Source organism: Bos javanicus, chromosome 11, assembly GCF_032452875.1.
Source record: "Bos javanicus breed banteng chromosome 11, ARS-OSU_banteng_1.0, whole genome shotgun sequence".
NCBI classification, from domain to species: domain Eukaryota; kingdom Metazoa; phylum Chordata; class Mammalia; order Artiodactyla; family Bovidae; genus Bos; species Bos javanicus.
Window position 1 is genome coordinate 6,381,774 of NC_083878.1, and position 23,378 is coordinate 6,405,151.

Below are 23,378 nucleotides of genomic sequence, written 5' to 3' on the forward strand. Positions count from 1 at the left end.
ACCAGCTGCACAAAATCACATGTCCTGTCTACAGATACAGAGTTTCGTACACTAAGAGGAAGAAACGGGTTACCACACATAAATTATATTCTCCTCCTCCTCACACACAGAAAAAAATCTGAGATACATTTATCGAAATGTTGAAACAGTATTGTGTCTGTAGGGCTAAGACTGTGGTTTCCATTTTTCCTTTATATTTTTCTGCACCTTATGTGCTTTTTCACTTTCATTTAAGCACTGGTAACACCACTGTGTTTGCTAACCGGCCAGTGACTCACCCAGCAAGGCTGTGTTTTCACCTGCATCCTCTTTAAAGCTGGCGTCACAGGGTGGCACGGGGTCACTGGTGGAGGGCGACTCGGAGCTGCCGGCGTCACTTCTCTCACCGTCCGGTACCATGAGACTCAGATCTGCAGCCGAGACACCCCCAGGGGGAGATTCTGGGGCAGTCACCTCCTGCACGTCCTCAAGCTCGCCCTTGAGAGTTAGAGCAAAGAAAACACCTTTTCTCAGTAACAGCACCAAGCTTATCTATCATCATCTGCTCATAATTCAAACAAACTATCTAAACACCAATACTGCAAAAAGCACATCAGTAGTGTCTTCTCAGCATCACCAGAAAGTGAGTTACTTCTAAGTAGCTTTTCATGGCCTAAATGCTTTTCCTCCAAAAAACCATTTTTTCCCTTGACACAAGCGATGCCACCTTTTAAACTACTTCCTGAGCAGCCTGGCTGGCTGCTGAGCACTGAGACCAGGGCCCTGAGCTTGAAAGACCGCCCTAACTGCTGCCAGCGGCCAAGGCTCAGGATAAGCAGGCTCCTGATCATCAGGGGTGCAGACTGCCCCCCTTCACTCAGAGAGCACCAATTATTCTGCACAGGGTGTCTGTCTGCTCCCAGTGTGCCTCCACTTCCCCATGAGATCAGGAAAGTGGGTACAGGAGGCCCTACAAGCACCCCTGCATTGAGTCTCAAAACCTGGGGGCCATCCAGAAACTTTTTTGAGTAACGCCAAAGTTGTGATGGACGAATCTGCTGGTAAAAGGCCGACTGGGGGCGGGTGGGTGTTCCTGTGAACCTGGGCTGAGACTGAACAGCGCACAGCCTAGCTGCCGGCTCCACTTCTGGGGTCCTCAGGGCCAAAGGCACTGCTGTTCCCGCTGCCGGCTCCGCCTGTGTTCTAGAACCTCCTCCCCACCCCTGGACACCGCGTGGCTCACTGCCTTCCCACAGGCACCCCCAGAGAAGACGCCTGCCACACCAACCAATAAGTCCTGCTGGGCTGCCGTCGCACCCGCGCTCCCACTCAGCCCACCCTGATCTGTTTTTCCAGGTACCTGTCTGAATACCTGCCAGGCTGAACTAGCTGCCCATCTCAGACCCCACGTGGTCACTCGCCATTGACTTGTGATACGAAGATCCATTAACATGCAGCTCAAATGTCCCTCCAGAAAGCCCTCCCTGAACGCTCCCATTGCTGCTGGCAGGGTCAAGGCCTCCCCTGTCTGTGTCCCACACTCTCCAAACACGCCTCCTTGGCCAGCGGGGTGGGGTGAACGCCTGCCCCCCCCCACCGCCAGCCCAGATGGCGGAACTCCTAGGAGCCAGTGAGCAGAAGGGTAGAGTCTTGCGCAGCTCTGTCTCTCCAGAGCCACGTCCAGACCCAGCACTGCACACCCCTGATAACGGCCGGCCTCAGAGCAAACACGACAGGGACAAGAGGCATGTCAAAGCGGCCACGGCTGCAAAGTCAGGCGCCACCCTGGAGTCTGTGAGGGCCAATGGCTGCTCTCACTGTGGTCACTTTCTCCCTGTGGAAATTAGAACTAGTTACCACACGAGAGGAGAGTGTAAAACTCTCTACAACTCAATGCAGGAGGCTCAACGGGTCTAAAGAAAAAGACAGATCTGTCAAAGAATTTAAAAAATAAATAAATAAAGGCAAGACAAGTTAATTTCTTAAGTGTGATTTCAAATTACTGTAAGTTTCTTCAAAACAGGAAACAAGCTTTCTGGGAACACATATTCTAGCCTCCTGAAACTAACGTTCTGAAAGCAAGATAACCTGATGTAAAATCAGTCTTGATTTTTAACACGTGAAGTATACGTAGATACATTTCCAAAAACAGTCTCAATGCTAAGGTCAATGGAATGCCTTTTCCACAAATGTTTAGAAATGAAAAGCAGGTCTTAAGTTACCAACTAATGAAGACAGCAACTCAAAAGGCGTTTCAGAGTGAATCTACAGAAGGAAAAGGAGGAGGAAAACTGCCAGGAAACTGCCTGTTTAATCCCTGGCTTCCACTGTTTAAGACATGGTCCCAGGAGGGCTGGGTGAGAGAGGAACGTGCCACGGTCACTAAGAAAGCCCAGAACACCCGCCAAACTGAGGAGAGCCGCCAGTTATCAAAACCTACCAATCAATGAACATTAGAGATTCTAGAGCAAAGACACGCTTTCTAGACATCCAGGTGGGTAAGGGCCCAGTAACACAGTTCTGCCTCCCTCTCTGTGCATCCACAGTGAGGCCTCTGCAACTCACACTTAAACACTGTAATTCACCGAAAATCACACTGGTTATTAAGACAGTGCGTGGTCCCTTAGCTCTCTTTTAAAGATATACTGAATTGGAAAACGAAAAATATTTTGAAGGGGGCCTGCAGCCTTGAGGGCTGATACAGTCACATAAATTCATCATCATAAAAAAAAATCTCTTTAGTAAATGTTGCAAAAACATCTTATGTTTAGCAACAAGAAAAATATTATCTGATATTTAAATTACTTCTCTTAAAGATCCCTGTTTCAAAACAATTTATATTTAACCAAGAGTATCTTGGGACAGTAATAGATTATATCTAGACTCTAAAAGTGTAACAATCTAGGAAAACCTGTTTTCCCTCTTTTGGGTTGGAGGCTAGTTAAGAGCTTGGACCCTGGAATTAAGCAAACTTACACCTGAAAGCTGATAACCCATCACATCACCTGTGACTTTAGGTGAGCGACTTCTCCCTAAGCTCGTGCTTCTGGTTTCTAAAGGTGGTTACTAGAACAGCGCTCCCCTCTCAGAGGGGCCAGGAGTCAATATTTTGACGTGCGTAAGTCATTCAGTGCACAGCTGCAATAACCTGCTCTCTTTCACTCCGCCCTCCCGGCTCTGTTCTCTGAGCGCAGCCCTGTGACCAGCTCAGTACGGCAAAGTGATAGAGCACATTCGCTGCAGGAGGAATTTCCCCTGCGCTATCTGACTCTGAAACCCAAGTATCGGGAGAGCTCGTGTCCAGACGTGCTAGCTTTCGCTTCCTTGTATGTAAAATGTGCACCTGGCTCCTTGCAGGTCAGATGTTTTACAATAATTATTTCTACGACACTGACCAGCATCTACAAGACCCTGCAGAGTGTTACAACATATAGCAAAAATACCACTCTAAGTATGAACTTTAAGCATACACCTAGTGTATTATTCGATAACCCTATAAGTTCATTGATTTTGGGGGACTGTCTTAAGAATTTACTTTTGATATAGAGGAAAATTTCTTCAGGAACCAGAAGAATCCTAGAAGGAGCATCTGGTTCACTCCGCCTGCCTCTCTGGTCAGGAACAGAAGCAAATCACTCAGGGAGAATGGGGGGCAGTGGGGTGAGGGGAGCAGAGATTGAATATAAACAAAAACGTAACAAACCCAATATCCCAGGGCTTTGATGACATCAAGTTTACACATTGGACACGTGCGGTGATCCAAAAGCCATGGGTCAATGCATATTCTATGAAAAATATGCCTAAAAAAATTAAGTACGTGTTAATGTCTTAAAATAATTGCTTATACCTTATAAAGGAAATAACACATCCTACCAACTCATCTTCTTGTTTACAAGTTAAATGCCATCATATCAAAATTCCAGTGTATCCACTTACCCTGGGAGGTTATCTGTTCTACTTTCCAAAGTAAATGGAATTTGGCATTGAGAGGGAAATTCCCCCTTCACTGCACGAAAACAGCACGGTTTATTTCTGTATCATCTGGAATGTATGTTTATGTGCCTCTGTTGGCCTTTCGGGAATGAATGTGACCTAAGAAACTGAAGAGTAAACTAACAGTGACAAACTAGTAAAGACTGACAGGATCTTCTATGAAGCGACTCCAGTAGAAACACAACAAAATATCAATTAAAACATTAAAGTTATCTTTGGGTTGCAAGTTAAAAAAACACTTATTTTTTGTCTTAACGTATTTTTGTAGCATCTACATTTCTCTAGAATGAACACATTAGCTTCGGAATCCAAAAAAGAAATCACACATGAATTTTCTTTTACTGAGGTCTTCGCTGGCTCACTTCCCCTCTCGGGTGATGAGTCTGCAGTTTATCTGTGCTTCAGGTAAGCAGGTGTGGAGATGAGAACCACACCGGTCAGGCTCAGAGGCCAGCTGTGTGATCAGATGCTATGACTGTGAACTAGAGCCTGAGGCCCCTCTGCACCTACCCCAAAGGCTGTTCTGAGGAGCCCACATGCCACGTGGCTACTAAGGTAGTGGGCACCATAAATCCTCAGCAATTTTTCATTATTATTACTGTCGACACTGTCTAAAGACCTTTTCTTCAAAGGGAAACCTGCCAGGGCAGTTAAAAACAACAGCAGGTAAGGACGTAAGGTGGTCCAACCCAGCTTGTCTTGTGACCTATCCAGCCTTAAACTGAAACTGACCCAGAGGAATAGTTTTGAGAAAAACAAATATGTTGGTTCCATTGGGAAATCAGTTGAAATAAATCACGGGAGAAAACTGGGGTGGGGAATGAAAACCCCACTAAGGCGACCAGGATACATGCACATTCAGGAGACACTCAGCTGTTTATGACCCGAGTGCAAGTCCCAGCTCGGGTTCAGGAGCATCTCCATCTTCTGTAGAAGGAAACCTGGCTGCTCACTGTGTGGCGTTCAAGTCAGAAGGACTTGCCTCCAACCAACCTAGAATAATAATTCTTTTCTGTTTTCATCATGTTCTACAGGACCCCGTCAACTGACACCAACCCCAATTCACTAAGTACCCGGCACACCAACCCACATGAACTCCTGCAGACTTAAGTTCACTATTTTGATACAGGGAAATTAATTTTGTTATTCTGATCCTCGTTACTTGATGTCCTCTACAGAACTCCTGAGAACTTTATCTCCTATAAAGTACTGATATATACTCTGAACACTCGCAAACATAAAGTGAGGCACAATTAAATACTAACTTGTGACCTGGTTCTAATCGGTGCAAAGCAGAATTTAAAATGACCAGCTTTAAAACATAGTCTCTGTACACCTTTCTGCTGACAAAGCAATTTTTAAAGAAAAGTTATCAAAGCATCTCATGATTAAAAAGGAAACAAATTTCTGTTGCTAAAAAAAAAAAAAAAAAAAAAAAACCTAGTTAAATAAAGGAGGAATATTTATTTCACACAACCCCAAAAAGAATCCAAACTCAGGGTGCAAATAACAGCAGAGCCTAATCTAAGAAAAAAGGCATCTCCATAGAAAAGTAACAGATAAAGATACATAAACAGGAAATATCTTTAAGGATAACATTTCTAATAAATGTCTGGGAAAATGTTCACTAGTTTAAAACATAAGAATTAAAATATTTAAAAGCTAAAAAAAAAAACGGTAATAACAGCAGAGCCTGAGCCAGGCCTGCTGACTGTCCCTGGCCTCTCCCCCAGGGCCTTCACCTGGCCAGCTTCAGTTTCCTTTCTCCCAACATGGCAGACTCTCTTCATTGATAAATGTACAGTATAGACCCCAAGGACTGTACTGAAGCCTCCTTGACTATAAGATTAAAAGCCAATCTGCAACAAAAGGAGACAGTGGGTCTTAATGGTCACCTAAAGTCTTCAAGCAAAACAGTCTTAAAGTAAAACAGTACAAGAGGACCTTGAAGACTTTGAGCTGCTTTTCTAAGAGGTGAGATGATCACAAGATGTCACCTAATAGTAAGATCTTCATATCCTGAAAGACATGTTAACTCTTTGGTCAGAAACCTGAAACCTGTGATTTTTTAACATCTCAGGAACTAAGAGAACGTACTTGCATGGCAGAATTCTGATAACGTCCCTTCCTTTAAAATTTTCAATACACACTGCACAACTTTCAGCATCGACATCAATCCCCTGCAAAAAAGAAGAGCAAAGAATTTGCTGTATTCTTAGCAAATAGTATGTGCTTCCGTGGTGGCTCAGACTGTAAAGAATCCCCCTGCCAATGCAGGAGACTTGGGTTCAAGCCCTGGGTCAGGAAGATCCCCTGGAGGAGGAAATGGCAATCCACTCCAGTATTCTTGCCTGGGAAATCCCATGGACAGAGGAGCCTGGCGGGCTACAGTCCATGGTGTTGCAGGGCTGGACAGGACCAAGCAACTAACACTAGTAAATAATATACTCCTGGTAAAACTCACTAAACAACAAAATCTAAACAAAAACAAAACTCACCACAACTCAACTAAAACAATGATGAATTCTAGTCTGCATTGGTACATCCTGAAATTATATACAGATAATTTCTACTTGGTATTTATCTTTACTACTATCAAGAGATTTTATTTTTAAAAGAATTTGTCTGAAAAGAAAAAAATTTCATTGTCTACCTAATCAGACACGAATAATGTTTAAATAAGAAAGAAAGAAAAGTGAAGTCGTTCAGTCGTGTCTGACTCTTTGCGACCCCATGGACTGTAGCCTACCAGGCTCTTCCATCCGTGCAATTTTCCAGGCAAGAGTACTGGAGTGGGTTGCCGTTTCCTTCTCTCTTTAAATAAGAGGCTGTTCATTTTTTTAAGTGACCATATTTTTAAGGGCTGTAGAAATGCAAATGCATGCTTTATTATAATATATATTTTTTCAAATATAAAATTTATAAAGAGAATGAATATCTAATAAGATATACATTTTCTGGAATCATTGGAAATATAATACAAAAGAGGTTTCATTAGAATATGCTAAAGAACAAAGTTATAACTTGTAGATGAGAACATGCAAAGTTATAACCCACAGATGAGAAAATACAAATGAGATACTTTAAGACCAAGTGTCTGAAAATATTCACCTCACTAGTGATAAAAGAACCACAAATTAAAATAAGTTACCTTTTTTTTTTAAAGTCACTACGTCATGTCCAACTTTGCAACCCCATGGACTCTAGCCCACCAGGCTTCTCTGTCCATGGGATTTCCCAGGCAAGGGATCAAACTCACATCTCCTGCATTGGCAGGTGGATTCTTTACCACTGGGAAGCTCGAGTTACTTTTTCCTACAGCAAGTTAACAAAGTAAAAAGAAACAAAAATCTCTGGGGAAGCAGTCTTGTGACACAATTTCAGCTTCTGAGAATCTGTGGGTCATGACCTTTCTGGGGGTGTCAGCTCATCCGACTTCCCTGGGTACCACCGAGATCTGTCCACCTGGCTTCAGCCCATCAACCAAAGTAATAAGCATGGCTGACCTGGTCACCTGACCCAAATTTGGCCAATGAGTTTCTCTCCTCCAGGACTCTGGGATAGGGACTCAGTTACCAGTGTCTGTAGCTTTAGCAAGTTAATTTTATGGAACAGAGCTTCAGAGTCATCATGTAATTATTTTAAAGTATCTTTAAGCACATGGGTCACTTGTTAACAAGCAAGCAGTAAAAACTGATTTTATATGTGGATACTGCTATCAAAGACTGCACTAAAATTAACTTTGTCACTGAACTTAAAATTAGATGTTTCAACTAGACATTATCATGTTTTTTCACATGCCAAGAAAGAACGATGAAATCATTTTTACTTCCCTAATGGTCTGCAAGCTTATACATTACTGTGATTGAGTCCATAAGAAAAACTAGGAAATAACCAGTCTCCAGAACTCAACAAGATGCAGATTTAAGAAAAAACACAGTCTTTATGTGCACAAGTTAAACATGTAAGATTGCCAGAAAATCCAGTTAGATACCTCATGGATCATTTATGGAGGCTTCTTTTTTTTTTAACTATTATTTCTGACAATAGTCTGTAGAAGCATATTTTCAAAATTGTTCTGTACAGGAAGAGGGTAATATCAATTGACTTATGTTCTCAAAGACTTTATACAGCAAATTACACATATGAATCTATGTCTTCTCATACTTAAGGACAGATTTCCTGCCAGAGAGTAGAACACACATTTTAAGAGGAACATAAAAGTATGCTTATCATACAACTTCTAGCAGAACACATAGCCTGTCTCAAGATACTTGCTGGGGACTCTCTCCCCAAGGGGGTGCTTCCCTGATGGCTCAGCTGGTACAGAATCTGCCTGCCAATGCAGGAGACTTAGGTTAGATCCCTGGATTGGGAAGATCCCCTGGAAAAGGAAATGGTAACCCACTGCAGTATTCTTGCCTAGGAAATTCCATGGACAGAGATGCCTGGTGGGCTATAGTCCACAGGGTTGCAAAGAGTAGGACATGACTGAGCAGGCATGCACGCACCCCACGTGCACACACGCGCGCGCACACACACACACTCTCTCTCTCTCTCTGCCTCCCCCCACTCCGCCAGGGACCCTCGTAATTTGTAAATCATATGTTAACCTACCCATGAGATGGGATTTTTTTTTTCACTTTTCCTTTTAAATACAGCCACATGGAAAGAAACCTGGACTCTGCACCAAGCCTGCAAGTTCACTGTTACTACAATGTAAGGCATCCGGGAAAGAATGCAGCCAACAATGATTCCTGGAGTATCCTAATGGTAAATATTCCACAGGAACCGTCAATATCTGATCCCAAAGCTTTAAAATCAAAGGTCTATAAATGTAATGAGTGCTATCCTGAAGCTTTAATCCTTTAAGTAGGTCACAGGAGGAGATGTGAACCCAAGGGCACTTGGGGATCGGAGGCTGCAGTGTCGGCGTGGACCAGGTCTCAACAACTCATGGAGGAAAAGAAAACCCAAACGATGGAACCCGCCCATAGCTATGTCACCTCAACGTTTCACAGCACTGAAAACGGACCATTAAAAGGATAACTATTCCTGCATTAGCAACTGTTTTCCTTGTAAGGAACCTACCCTCTAAGAACATGAGGTTCTGAAACTTAGGATTTATTGCAAAAATGCTTCTGCACTCTGCTGTGAGTTTGGCCTTTTAGAGACTTCCCTAGTGGTCCAGTGATTAGGACTCAACATCTTTTCTCCTCTTCTCCGTAAATCCGTCTTTTCTCCCTGTAATTAAGGGAATTAGAGAGAATGTACAGAGTACAAGATTTAACAGAGGTGGATTTAAGCCTCAGTGGCTGGTAGAGAGAGGAACATAAAACTATGTTCCTTCAGAGTCACCTGTGTCTGACTGACTGCACCATCCAGTCTGGCAGCAAGTAACCAGTATGGCCACCTGAACATCTGACATGCAGCCAGGGTGACTGAGGCGCTGAGTTTTCAGTTTAATTTAGTTCATTTAAATTCAGACAGCTGTATGTGGCTAGGGGTACCTTCCTGGGCAGCACAGGTATAGAAGGCTCTTCACATACACTGGAGTGTTTCAGTCAATTTTTCTTTAAAATAAACACATATGTCAAAATTAACAAACTAGCCAAAACTCCATGATCAAAACTATTAGCTGAGACATACAAATGGATTGGTATTTTATATATATACATATATATATATATATATTTTAAGGTTTTTTAAAAAAAGTAGACCATTTTTAAAGTCTTTATTGAATTTGTTACAATTTGCTCTGTTCTATGTTTTGCTTTTCTGGCTGAGAAGTATGTGAGATCTTAGCTACCCGACCAAGGGGATCTAACCTGCACCCTCTGCATTGGAAGGCAAAGTCTTAGGGAAGTCCCCAGATTTATATTATAAACAAGCAAAAAACAATCATGAAAATATTACCTTTTCTCCATGCTTTACAGTATGAACAGGAAGCTGCCCAATAACTTTCTTTGTTTCTTTTCTATGGCTCTTAGGGAAGAAAAATATTATTATTATTGAAATGTTTAAGTCACTATTTTAAAAATTCATATAGTGTAAGCAAGCTATGGTAAAAAAGTCATAAAAAGCAAAAGTTTGGTGACCACAATGAAATAACTTAAAAAACAACAACAAAAAACTACCATTTAAGTCCTAAGGTACAGAATAGTCATGTGTAACCTAGGAGCTGTTTGATCAAGAATACTTATTTTCAATTCCATGCCTGAAGAAGAAACCAATCTTACGTTTGATTATTGGTAAGAAAGTAGTCAGCTGAGGACGGGGCTCCATACACTCATCTGTGAAGGCCCCTAAAAGGACAGAGGCTCCCTGGTCAGAGGCAGAAGGTGACCCAGCAATGACCATCTGCTGCCTGAGCAGCCAGGAAGGGTGGTTCTCAAGACAACAGGTGAGTGTGGGACCCACAGGGCCCTGCTCTGCTGCGACCGAGGCAGCACCCCCGCAGATAAATGGCTCTGAATGCAGCTCCACTGAGGCAGGCCCAGTTCTCTTCCAAAACACAACCATGTCCCCCCCAACTTCATGCCTTTTTGTCATCCCTTTATGTCTGGAAAGGAGAGAGGATCTTTGCAGGACTGAGAGGTGACCTGATTTCCTACAGCACATAAAGTTGAATATATTCTAATTTAAAACGTATTTAAAAAAACTCCCATATATCGATGACTTAAATATTATAAATAATGAAATTAAGGGTATTGTCTAATAGTTTCCAAAAAAATACACAGGAAACATTTACAAATGATGTTTTAAAAAGCAAAGTTAAAGACAGACAGTTACCTGACTTCCGAACTGTGAGCCGGTGTATAGGAAGCGCTGTATATAGTAAAATATTAGCCAGGCCAATGAGATAATCATCATGGTGATGAAGGCAATGGCCACAAAGACCACGGACTGAGCGCTGATGAACTCCTGGACGTGCCGGGTGCCCACCCCGATGGTAACGGTGACCGGAATGTCCTTCTGCACAAGTTCCACAATTTCTCTCCCTTTTGGGTAGCTAACCATAATGACCACTATGTTTCCTGTTCCTTAGTAAAGAACAAAGCAATCAACAAGAGAACACAAAATAAGATATGGAGAAAGTATGGTTCCACGCACATGTGACTGAAAACTGTGATAAAATGGACATAAACCCCAGTTACCAACATGGGTGACCAAGGAGAACACAGACTGATTATATAAGAAGCAGAATAAACCACGAAGAACTACCCCCTCGAAAGCAAGAGCCCCCCCCCCCCTTTCTCCATTCAGTTTCACAAGAGAATTCGACTCTCAAATCTTTAAAGAGCAACATATATAAGTGGTCCACAGGAGATTTTATAAAATAATAAAAAAAAAGAAGTCTTAAAGTTATTTCTAGCATAATTAAACCAAACATGGTAAAAAAAAAAAACAAAACACAAATACCGATTTCACTTATAAATATTAATACAAACGCCTGAACGTGCCCATTAACTCAGGGAAGTAATCTGAGAATTCCTACTCTGTTCAATATTATTTCATGTTGTTCTGAATGCATGAGCAGGAAAAAAAAGTAAGAGAAATAAAAAAGAAGGGATATAAAGTCCAGTTTTACATGAATCTATCTATAAATTGGGCTTCCCTGGCGGCTCAGATGGTAAAAAATCTACCTGCAACATGGGAGACCCAGGTTCGATCCCTGGGTTGGGAATATCCCCCGGAGAAGGAATGAAAACCCACTCTAGTATTCTTGCCTGGGAAATCCCAGGGACAGGGGAGCCTGGCGGGTTACAGTCGATGAGGGTCACAAAGAGTTGGATATGACTGAGCAACTAACACTTTCATTTTTCATCTGTAAGTTAATCTTTAGAATTATCAATGGGATTTTAAAAACCCTAAAAATTCTGCTTCTAATGTTCACTTAGGGGAAAAATAATCAAGATTAGGAAAACTTTATAAACAAGAAAACTTGAACTAGTCTTTATAGTCAAAATAATTAAAACAGTGTGGTAGTAGCATATGACAGCCCAGAAATTAGACCCCAAAACATAAAAGAATTCAGTAAATGACAGAAGTGGATTCCAAATCAAAGGGGTAAAATGGACTATGGTTTAAAAGAAAAAAAAAAGTACAGGTGCAACTGAGTACCATCTAAGGATAAAAACGATGAATCCTTTCTTCACAACTTAAAGCCAAAATTGAATTCTAAAAAAATCCAAGATGCAAATATATAAAAAAGAAAAAACCTAAGAAAAGCCAGAAGAAACATGGACATTAAAAAATAAATAATATTGAAGAAAAACCTTTCCAAGTGTGAAAAGTCCCTTCAGAACTTCTTTTAAAAAACAGATTTGAGCAACTAACCAATTATATAAAAACAAAAATTGTCTGTTCTGACTAAAAGAAAGCAAAATCAAGGACTCAAGATCAAAAGAGCAAATGGCCAGCAAGGGGAAAATACATCTAACATAACAAAGATAAAAACTAATTTCCTTTAAGAAAAAGAGCAACAGAAAGACAAAGAAAATGAAGTGAGCTTGCAGAAAACACAAATGGGTTTTGTTTTTGAAAAGGCAATTTTAGTGAGATATAATTCCCATGCTATAAAATTCACTCTTATAAACAAGTGTACAATTCAATGTTTTTGTTTTTCAGTTGTTAAGTCATATCTGACTCTGCAACCCCATGGACTGCAGCATGCCAGGCCTCCCTGTCCATCACCATCTCCCGGAATTTGCTCAAACTCATGTCCATTGAGTCAGTGATGCCATCTAACCATCTTATCCTTTGTTGCCCCCTTCTCTTCTTGCCTTCAATCTTTCCCAGCATCAGGGTCTTTTCCAATGAGTTGGCTCTTCGCATCAGGTGGCCGAAGTTTTGCAGCTTCAGCATCAGTCCTCCCAGTGAATATTCTGGGTTGACTTCTTTTAGGATTGATTGGTTTGACCTCTTTGCAGTCCAAAGGACTCTCAAGGGTCTTTTCCAGCACAATTCAAAAGCATCAATTCTTCGGCACTCAGTGTTCTTGACAGTCCAACTCTCACATCATACATGACCACTGAAAAAAACCATAGCTTTGCCTAAACAAACCTTTGCTGGCAAAGTGATGTCTCTGCTTTTTAATACTCTGTCTAGGTTTATCATAGCTTTCCTTTCAAGGAGCAGATGTCTTTTAATTTCACCGCTGTAGTTACCATCTGCGGTGATTTTGGAGACCAAGAGAAGAAAATCTGCCATTGTTTCCACTTTATCCCCTTCTATGTGCCACAAAGTGATGGGACCAGATCCCATGATATTAGTTTTTTGAATGTTGAGTTTTAAGCCAATTTTTCTCTCTCCTTTTTGACCTTCATCAAGAGGCTCTTTGGTTTGTCTTCTCTTTCTGCCATTAGAGTATCATCTGCATACCTGAGGTTATTGATATTTCTTCTGGCAATCCTAAATCCAGCTTGTGATTCATCTGGCCTAACATTTTGCATGATGTACTCTGCATACAAGTTAAGTAAGCAGAGTGACAAAATACAGCCTTGATGTATTCTTTTACCAGTCCATTCTTCCGTGTCTGGTTCTAACTGTTGCTTCCTGACCTGCATACATGTTTCTCAGGAGACAGGTATGGTGGTCTGGTACTCCCTTATCTTTCAGAATTTTCTAGTTTGTTGTGATCTACACAGTCAAAGGCTTTAGTGTAGTCAATGAAGCAGAAACAGACGTTTTTCTGGAACTCCCTATCCCCCTGCATTGGAAGGTGAACTCTTAACCACTAGACCACCAGGGAAGTCCCTTTTCTAAGTTTTTGCTATCACAATTTAAATGTTCATCAACAAGAAAACCATTATATAAGTTATAGTATGTGTATAGACTGAGGCAGCAGCTCTATTAATATTGATGGCAGTCAAGACAGAGGAGGAAAAAAAAAGCATCATGCAAAAAAAATTGTGTGGACAAGAGGTCTACGTGGTCATATCAATACAGACAGCCCTGAAGGTCACACAAACACAGGGCACCAACTACCCTGGTGGAGGTGGTGGGGGAGAGCACTGGACATAGTAAAACTCTCTACCCTGTGTACGTATTATCCATTCGAAAACTAACCTAAAAAATACATTTAAAGACTGTTCTCCAGCATTACACTGAAACCACATTCTAACACTATTTTACTGTGCGGAGAAATTTAATTCGTAGCAAATCCACTGTGGCCCTCGGCCGTGGGGATTTAGTTACTGAAACCTCAGAAGAGCAACCTTCTAAGGTGGCTCCCGTCTCGAAGCCGATGCTGTGACCCAGCCCTAAAAGTGTCACTTGGCAAGTGCCATGGCTGCCTGAGTGCTCGCACAATGATCTACGTCATCCCTGGGGAGGCTCAATAAGGAGCAAGGCATTTCCTGCCTTCAGGGAAATAAACAGCTAGTAGCTGAGAAAGACAAATACAGAAGCAATTAGGAGAACTACACCATGTATGATTACAGGGTGCCTTGTAAGCTGAAGACCCTTTTCATAAATTAAAAAAGCTTCCTTTAATGGAAAATGTCAAGCACATACTAAAGTAGAAAGGACAGTACAGTGAACCCCACGGACCTGTCTCCATGTTTATACAGAAAACAAAATGTTTCTATGCTATGGTTACAGGTACAATTTTTGTACTCATAGAACAATCTTTGGTTGTTAATGCAGAAACCAGCTCTCAAGCCTTTTCACGTTTGTGCCATCACTCGAGGCAGAAAGAGACGAGTGATCATTTTACAGACCAGGGCTGAGACATCTTCAAGAGAATTGCTCAACGTGACGCAGCACCTGGAAGAGCCAGTTCCAGGGCCTGAAGGCCCGGCTCCTCCTCGAGCCTCCGCCTTCCCCCAGTGAGTGCGGGGTCGGGGAGGGGGAGGGAACACAGGCTTCGGGACCACCAGACTGGGCTCCAGCCTGCTCCTGACAATTCATGCCTGGGTCCTCTGAGACTGTTTCTTCAGCTGTACAATGGGAATGACAATTTTTCTATTTGGACTGTTGATTATTGAATGATAATGTGGAATAAGGAAAAGCTGCAGAAACGAGGTGATCATATTTTCTGGGATGGGAAGGAACTTTCCCCTGGGCAGGGAGTGCATTTTGATGGACAGGAAGAGTTTATCAAGCAAAAAGAAGGGAGGTTTTCTAGGCGGTGTACCATCATAAAAGCATATTTGCATTGGTGACTGGTCTGGTTTGCTTAGTGACTCAATACACATAAAGGTATCCAGTTTATCTCACTACCTCCAGTGCCTCATGCAGCTTGGCACATAGTAAGTGTTTAATAAATATCTGTTGCCTAAATGAGTGAGAGATGGCGGATGAGCTGAGAACACCTGAAACTTCAAGGGAGGGGCTGCAGAAACGCTCTGGTTATCAGAAACATACCTGGAACAGAAAACATCTCCAGTATCAATCTCAAGTTTTTCCCCTAAAAAATTCTTAATTCACTAAGTTACAAGAAATCATTAAAAAGTAATAATACTGTGCCTGGGCTGAGGGCTAAAATTTGCTACACTCTAAGTACAGAGAGTCCCTTGGACAGCAAGGAGATCAAACCAGTCAAACCTAAAGGAAATCAATGCTGAATATTCACTGGAAGGACTGATGCTGAAGCTAACGCTCCAATACTCTGGCCACCTAATGCGAAGAGCCCACTCATTGGAAAAAGACCCTGATGCTGGGAAAGATTGAGGGCAGGAGCACAAGAGGGTGATAGAGAATGAGATGGTTGGATGGCATCACCAACTCAACGGACATGAATTTGTGAAAACTCTGGGAGATAGTGGAGGACAGAGAAGCTTGGCATGTTGCAGTCCATGGGCTGGCCAAGAGTTGGACATGATTTAGCCATTGAACTATTATAACAGCAAGACTGCCTCTGTGAACTACTCTATTTTTAAAATATTTACTTAACATTTACTCATTTGGCTGCACCGAGTCTTCGCTGCAGCATGTGGGATCTAGTTTCCTGACCAGGGATTGAACCCGGGCCCCCTGCACTGGAAGTGATGAGTCTTAGCAACTGGACCATCAGGGAAGTCCCTTCGGGAACTACTTTAAATCATGAAACTCAGAATGAAGACTTCCATCCCATGACTGGCTTTTCTGGGACGTGTTGGGGGATGAATGGAGGCAGGGCAGCAGAGCTCAGGGTCGCTGGGTGCATGGCCCCCAGGGGTGCCTAGCACAGGCCCCGGTCTGGCTCTGCCCTGGCCTATCACTGCCTCCCTGGGCCAGTCTTAGAGCCCTGGTGGCCTGAGAGAGCAAGTCACAGCTGATTTCCAAACCAAAGAGCTGAATTTCCTCACAGAAGGCAAAGATGCTCAAAGTCTTGGGACAGGGGAAGAAAAAACCCTTTGAATGTTTTCCTTCCCAAGCCTCGCGTTGCTATCAACCACCAAAAAAGGTCGTTATGTGCAATGCCCACCCCTCCCCGCAAACAACCACCAGTCACTAACTCCTGGAAGGCTGTTTGTTGTATTTCTAACTTAGATGTAACTCAAGGTCTTGCATAGAGTACATGACCATAAACCTTCTTGAAAAATAATAGTTCCTCTTACCACCCGGTTAAAAACAAACAAAATATGTTAAAAAAAAAAAAAAAAAAAAACCTGTCTTGGTCTACAGCTTCAGAATTCTGCAGGGTCATATGAGTCTAGTGTACCACTTCTCCTCCCTAGGAAACGATTTAAAGTAGATTTCAACATTCTCTTGAAGGAGACGGGAACTACTAAAATATTTCAAGTGGCGGATTAGATTTCTGGTCTAGAAAACTGATGCAGGCAGCAAGAAATGTATTTTATTCCTTTGCTGTTCACTTGAAACCATCACAACATTGTTAAAGGTATCTGTATACCCCGATACAAAATAAAAAGTTTACAAACATAAAAATAAATAGCTTTCTTTGGAAGGAAAAATACATCAAAGATACCCAATGGTGAGAGGTTACTATTATAATTTTACTTTAACATGCCTAAACATAAAAACTAGTATGCTTTCATAACGGTAAACTTAACAATTTGTAAATGTATGTAAATATGACTATAAAACTATTAAAAGTAAGAAATTTAAAAAAAAAAATGCACTTAAAAGATCCAGCATGAGAATCCCATGACCTTTTAAGTTTTCTTTTTTTCCAATAACATCCACAGTCTCTCTGTCCTGCACCCAACATGGAAAAATTACAATTCAGCACAGGTTCAGCCTTGGTGTCCAGCATCCCCACACCTCTGTGTACACGATACAGCAATGACTCTTACGTACACTTGTTTTTATTCACCTGCTATAGAGTGTCTTGGGCTTCCCAGGTGGTGCTAGTGGTAAAGAACCTGTCTGCCAATGCAGGAGACATAAGAGATGTGTGTTCAATCCCTGGGTCAGGAAGATCCCCAGAAGGAGGCCACAGCAACCCACTCCAGTCTTCTTGCCTGGAGCACCCCATGGACAGAGGAGCCTGTCAGGCTACAGTCCACAGGGTCACAAAGAGTCAGATACGACTGAAGCAACTTAGCATGCACACACACATACAATGTCTTGGTGAGTCCCTCCTCCTCACTACACAACGACTACTGTTATTAGTTTTTGTAGCTCCAGCATCATACGCGATGACCCAATAGAATGGTTTCTGTATGAATGAGTCGGCCTGAAAAACTGGTTTCTCTTCTGGTATTATCCTTGAACTGACACAAGGTGAGGAGAATATGAGACTCCCTTTGCAGGGGAAATAGTACATGGAATATGAATGGAATGGAAACGTCTCCAGAACGTAAGCTATCATGCAAAACACAAATGTCTTTATGGTTGGCTGGGATGAGTAATGAGGACTCAAAAACACATGCAACTCTCGTCTCAGAATTTCACATTTTGTTTTGGAGAAATCTGGCTTGCTCAAGAATATTCTGTATTTGTCGAGTATAGCACTCAACAATCTGCAGTTTTGCTAAATGCAATACTTCATCTCAGGCCTTCAGTCTTGGCCATTCTTGTCGCCCAAAAGGTCCTACAGCTTCTCACACAGCCCCCATACCACATTCACCCAGAAACCTTCAACTTAAGCTGTCCTTCACAACCCTGTCTGCCTGCTCTCTGGGAACAGTCTAAGTTAATCCCACCTGCTATGAGGCTGTAGGGCACCATCTCTTCCTAGGGCATCAAAATACAAGCTAAACTCAAATCTAACTGTTTAGCTCATTTGTGAGAGCAAAGCATTCAAGATCACTGAGCACCACTCACTCATAAAACACCATTTCCCACGCTCTGCAAACACAGAGCGTACATCTCTCTTAAGCTAAGGGACTTCTTATCATGTGTCATCTCCCGCCACCTCCACAGTGGCCCCTTCCCCAAACACACCTTTCAGCCCTGCCAACACCTGACCACAGTAAACTGCTGACACAAGGAAAGTGCCAGTCTAAACAGCCACTCAAGACGTCAGCTGGAGGATCGGCCTGTAATTAACTAGCAGTCACCACATCAAGGCCAATCCTCTCTAAAGGCTTTCGTTTCAACGGCTTGACTTACATCAATTTTTACTCTTCTTGGTCAAAATAGCCTCTAATCACCTTTGCAAGACCTACACTGAATGCCCCTCCTTTATGCTTTCTAAGCACGTGGGCATATAACTCTGTTGAGGGCCCAACCACATGGCCTGGAAAGGTCTGTTTATCACTCCACTAAGCCGTGAACTCCTCATAGGCTGATACATGTCTCAGGCATTTCTACCCACAAGCAGGTGCCATATGTGGCCCAGACTGGCCACTCTCTATTCATCTGTCAAAGGAAAGAGAACCAACCTTGGGCATTACAATAACCGTCCTTACAGTTAGGGCTGTTACAGTCCTGATAGAATATTATCTTAAAATCACAACTTATTTTGGAGCCACAGTAAAATACTGACTTAAGTCCACAACATCTTGTACTGGATTTTAGCAGTCAAGCAACAAGGTTTAAGAAAAACTGCTGACAGGCTTCCCTGGTAGCTCAGTGGTAAAGAATCGGCCTGACAATGCAGGAGACATGGGTTCAATCCCTGATCTACGAAGATCCCATGTGCCAAGAAGCAACTCATTTAAGCCCTTGCCCCACAACCACTGAGCCTGTGCTCTAGAGGCTGAGCCCAGGAGCAGCAACTATTTAAGTCTACACCCTAAAGCCCATGCAAGAGTATGTGTGCATGGGAAGTCGCTTCAGTCGTGTCCAACTCTTAGTGACCCCATGGACTGTAGCCCGTCAGGTTCCTCTGTCTATGGGATTCTCCAGGCAAGAATACTGCAGTGGGTTGCCATTTCCTCCTCCAGGGGATCTTCCCAACTGAGGGACCAAACCCCAGTCTCTTATATCTCCTGCTTTGGCAGGTAGGTTCTTTACCACCAGCGTCACTTGGGAAGCCCCCGCAACAACAGAAGCCACCACAATGAGAAACCTGCAACTAGAAAGTAGTCCCCGTGTGACACAACTAGAGAAAAGCCCAGCAGCAGTGAAGAACCGGCACAGCCAGGAAAAAACTGCTGAAACTCTGAGACCTGGGAGGAGATCATCACAACTGGAGTTCAGTAGCAGCCACCTGACCCATGTACACAGACCCCCAGTATCCACAGGAACACTGAGAACCACGCATCAGTGGTTTTTACTGGCTCCAGCCACATTCTGACAAAACAGGAAAAACTAAAGTCTGAGCTGCTGTCAAGGTTCTGTGTAACCTTTAAAATTCAAGTCTTCAAAGCCAGATCCTCTTCTGACTTAATTCCATTTACTCCATTCTTAATTCCAATCCATTCTCAAAAAGACATGACACAGTTGTACCCTTGTCCCTGGCGGGACGGAGTTTTCAGAATGGAAGGGACCTTCTTTTCCATTTCTAGTCACCAACACAGCACAGGCCCTTATATTTCTGCTTGGACTAGTCAACAGACTAAGTGGATTTCAGCTTTTCCTCTGTGTAACCCACTGTTACCAAATTCGTCTCTTTTTAAGTCAGCAGTTCAAATCCGGGATGTTACTGTCATCCTCTCTGCCCCTGGACATTTGGCAATATCTGGAGACATTTTTGGCTGTCACAACTGGAATCCTGTGGATACAGGCCAAGACAGGCCCCTGCAATAATGATCTGGCCATAGATTGCCTTGTTCCCGGGGGCCAGTCATTTCAATTCTTTCAGTCTCCTTATCCGTAAAATGGGGTTAAAGCACCTACCTCAAAGGGCTCTAGACAGAGAACTGACTCTGCACTGGGAACTTTCACACATTTTTTTACAAAAAACTGCTAATACTGTTACTTTTGTCTCTTTCCTCAAACAGAATTAATCTTACACTGAAACAGACTGAAATGGACACCGAGGTTGGTAACAGAAGCTTGCACGAAGATTTAAAATGAGCATCAGTGAGGGGCTTTCTGAGCCTGGATAAATTACATGTCCATAAGATAAGCAAGCAAGATTGCTGAACCACGGTTAGAAAAGCGCAATTAGCCTGGAAGGATGTTAGTGTCATTACCAAAAAATGTAATAAACACATTTAGAAAATTGTGGATGGAAAAGAACTGCCATGGAAAAGAGAAAGCCCACAGGAAGCTGCAGAGTCAGAAGTGAAGGCAAGGACCCAGCATCGGACAATCCTAGCACACTGCCCTCGCTTCTCTGACAGAACCCTGTCCACAGGATGCGTCTGGAATGCTGTGTGAACTCTGACAGCACTTCTCGTAAGAGTTTTGCAGCAACAGGGACTTGGGTACAACAACAACTGGAATAACTGCACCAAAGGTGCTGCCTTGCCCAATGCCACCGCATGGACATCTGCTCCCATTTCCTCCCCAAACCCACTTCCTCTCTGTTGCAATTGAGGAATTCCCCTCTCTTCTATCAGAAGTCAACCTCCCCAAGAATCCTGGACATAGCCGCCATCTTTCCCTGACTCTTTCAGTTACCTCTTCTCCACCACCCAACTTCAAGGTGCCTCACTCACTATGCCATTCATCCCACCTTTCCCCAGCTTCTACCCATTTCTCAGCACCTCCCCAGCCCTCGCCATCAACCCTCTTGAAAGCATCATTATAACAGTCTCACTTCCCCACCTCTGAACTGACTTCCATTCCATCACTCTGCTAAAACAGGCCAAGTCCAAAGTCACCCTTCTGTTCTCATTTTACAGGTATTCCGAACTTGCATTCAAGAAGCCAAAACCGAACAAAAGTCAAAAAGCACATGGGTAAAAAGGATGTCTGACTTGCAGCAGCAGAAACTTTAAAGATTTTGATCCCAGGAAGTTCAGAATGAGTCTGATCTTAGAAGGCCGTCAGACTCTGTATCAGTGGAAGGGTACTTGGAATTTCAGTTCTGAGAATGATGCATGCCTGTGTGCTAAGTTGCTTCAGTCGTGTCCGACTCTTTGTGACCTTATGGGTTGTAGTCCACCAGGCTTGTCCATGGGATTCTGCAGGCAAGAATACTGGAGTGGTTTGCCCGCTCCCTCCTCCAGGGGATCTTCCTGACCTAGGGATTGAACCTGAGTCTCCTGCATTGCAGGAGGATTCTTTACCATTGAGCCACCCAGAAAGCCCTTTCTGAGAATGAGAACCCTTGCAAAATAAACCTTTCAAACTCTCATAAGTGCTTGAAGATGTAACCTGTTGACTCGGAAAACGGCCTGTGGGAAGGGTTGCCTAGCTAAGAACAAAATCTTTTCCTGCATGATCACTTAAAAATTTTTCATCTAAACTCCACTCAAGGAATCTGACAATGGAGCCAGTATTACAACCTTCTATTTAGCAAGTGAGAAAACATACTCAACTTAAGGCCGGGTTTTAGGACTCAGTTAAATCCAGACTGTCTCACTTTAAAGTTTACAATACTGACGTACATTATTAAAGTGAAGAAACCAGTGTCACCGAGCCACCGCCTTACATGGTGAAGGGGCTGCCAGGCCCTGCAAAGCCCTGAAAAGAGCTTCCACTCCAGCCGCATCTGGCTTTGGGAAACACTGAATGCCAAGGGACTCCTGATTAGACAGACTTTCCGCCGGTGAGAACTAGAATCCTCCTCATGCGGGTTTTAGTCTTCCGTTCTCCCCATCGCCCTCCTTCCTGCACAGGGCACCTTTCACCTCAACGGGGAGATGTAATTCTGTCCGGAGACTCGCCTCCCTCCTTAGAGAACCCGGGGTCACATCGAGCCAAGCTGGCGCTACCCTCGCTGGTCCCGACGTCCGGAGCCCATCACCGCCGCCCCTCGGGGTCCCGGCAGAGGACCTCGCGGCCTGCTGGGACCCCAGCGCACGGCCGCCGCGCCCGCCCGTCCCCGCGCGCTGGCGGCTTACCCGCGTGGGACATGGGCGCGGTGAGGTTGCCGTGGCGCTCCTCGTTGTACAGGACCACCGCCGAGGCGTTCCTCCGTGCCGCCGCCAACACCTTCTCCTTGAAGGTGCAGCCCCCGCGAGCCACCAGCGCGACCCAGGGCGCGGCGCCCCGGCCGCCGGGCACGAGGAAGCGAGTGCCGGCCTCGCAACCCTCGGGGTCGCGGTCCTCCGCGCGCGGGACGCCCACCAGGCCCCGCGCGCCCTCCTTGGGCGAGCTGTCGCCGAAGCGGCCGCTCTCCGAGACGCTCCTCACGCTCCGGTTGGTCTGCGGGTCCACGTACTCGGTGCTCACCACAGCCGAGAACCACTCGTGAGCCCGGCCCCGGGCCCCGGGAGCGCACAGGGCCAGCGCCAGCAGCGCCAGCGCGCCGCGGGCCTCGGGCCGCCGCCGCCACGCCATGGACGCGCCGCCGGGCTGACCACAAAGGGACCGGCCGGGAGCCGGGCGACTCCCGGCAGGGGCCGGAGGGCGCGCGCCGACGAGGCCACCGAAGAGAGCGGAGAAGCGGAGTCGCGCTGCCCAGCCGGGGAAGAGCCAGTCTCGTCTGCAAGCGGCGCCGCGGCGCACGCGCACCTGGAGGAGCGGCGGCAGGGGGCGGGGCTGGTGGGCGGGGCGGCGGCGCACGCGCACCTGACGGAGCGGCGGCGGAGGGCGTGTTGTTGTCGTGGGGGCGTGGCCGGCTCTGGCCCCTCCCCCTCCCTGCGCAGACCTTGGCGCCAGAATCGCTGGCACAGGATCCACGAGTGTCCTAGAGCACCTCCCTTTACCTACCGCCCGGCGGATCTCGAGGAGCGGGTGTGGGCATATCACTCCACGGCTTGCGCCACGCCGGGCCCCAGTGGCCAGGGGCCGAGCTTATGCAACAGGAGCTCCAGTGCCCAGAAACCTGGGGAAGTGACCCCACCCCCAACCCGCACCCAGCCGCGAGAAACGGGGAACTTCGCCAGCCGGCCGAGAAGCGTGGGAGCGTAATTGTGTAAAATCACTGAGCGGATGTTTATGAAGAATTTACTGTGTAAGGCACGTGCCAAAGGCCTTGCTTGTCTAAAACACTGAAAAACAGCTTAAAAACT

The 23,378-nt window shown here is 44.5% G+C and overlaps 1 protein-coding gene across 16 annotated transcripts in view; it reads right to left on the reverse strand.

The window, feature by feature from the left end:
- Positions 1–23,069, reverse strand: part of RNF149 (ring finger protein 149) — a 38,453-nt gene extending 15,384 nt beyond the window's left edge. For 11 of the 16 annotated variants that reach the window (XM_061431763.1, XM_061431756.1, XM_061431765.1 and 8 more), the window contains exons 1-6: positions 22,266–23,058; positions 10,765–11,015; positions 9,889–9,957; positions 6,070–6,152; positions 3,683–3,779; positions 279–477 (exon numbers count right to left, since the gene is read on the reverse strand). In XM_061431763.1, coding sequence (XP_061287747.1) covers positions 279–477; positions 3,683–3,779; positions 6,070–6,152; positions 9,889–9,957; positions 10,765–11,015; positions 22,266–22,704 — 1,138 coding nt within the window. In that variant the 5' untranslated portion in view covers positions 22,705–23,058. Of the gene's footprint in view, positions 1–278; positions 478–3,682; positions 3,780–6,069; positions 6,153–9,888; positions 9,958–10,764; positions 11,016–22,265 lie in introns of all 16 variants that reach the window. The other 5 variants (XM_061431768.1, XM_061431769.1, XM_061431767.1 and 2 more) reach the window with 4 other exon arrangements.
- Between the last annotated feature and the right edge of the window lie 309 nt (positions 23,070–23,378).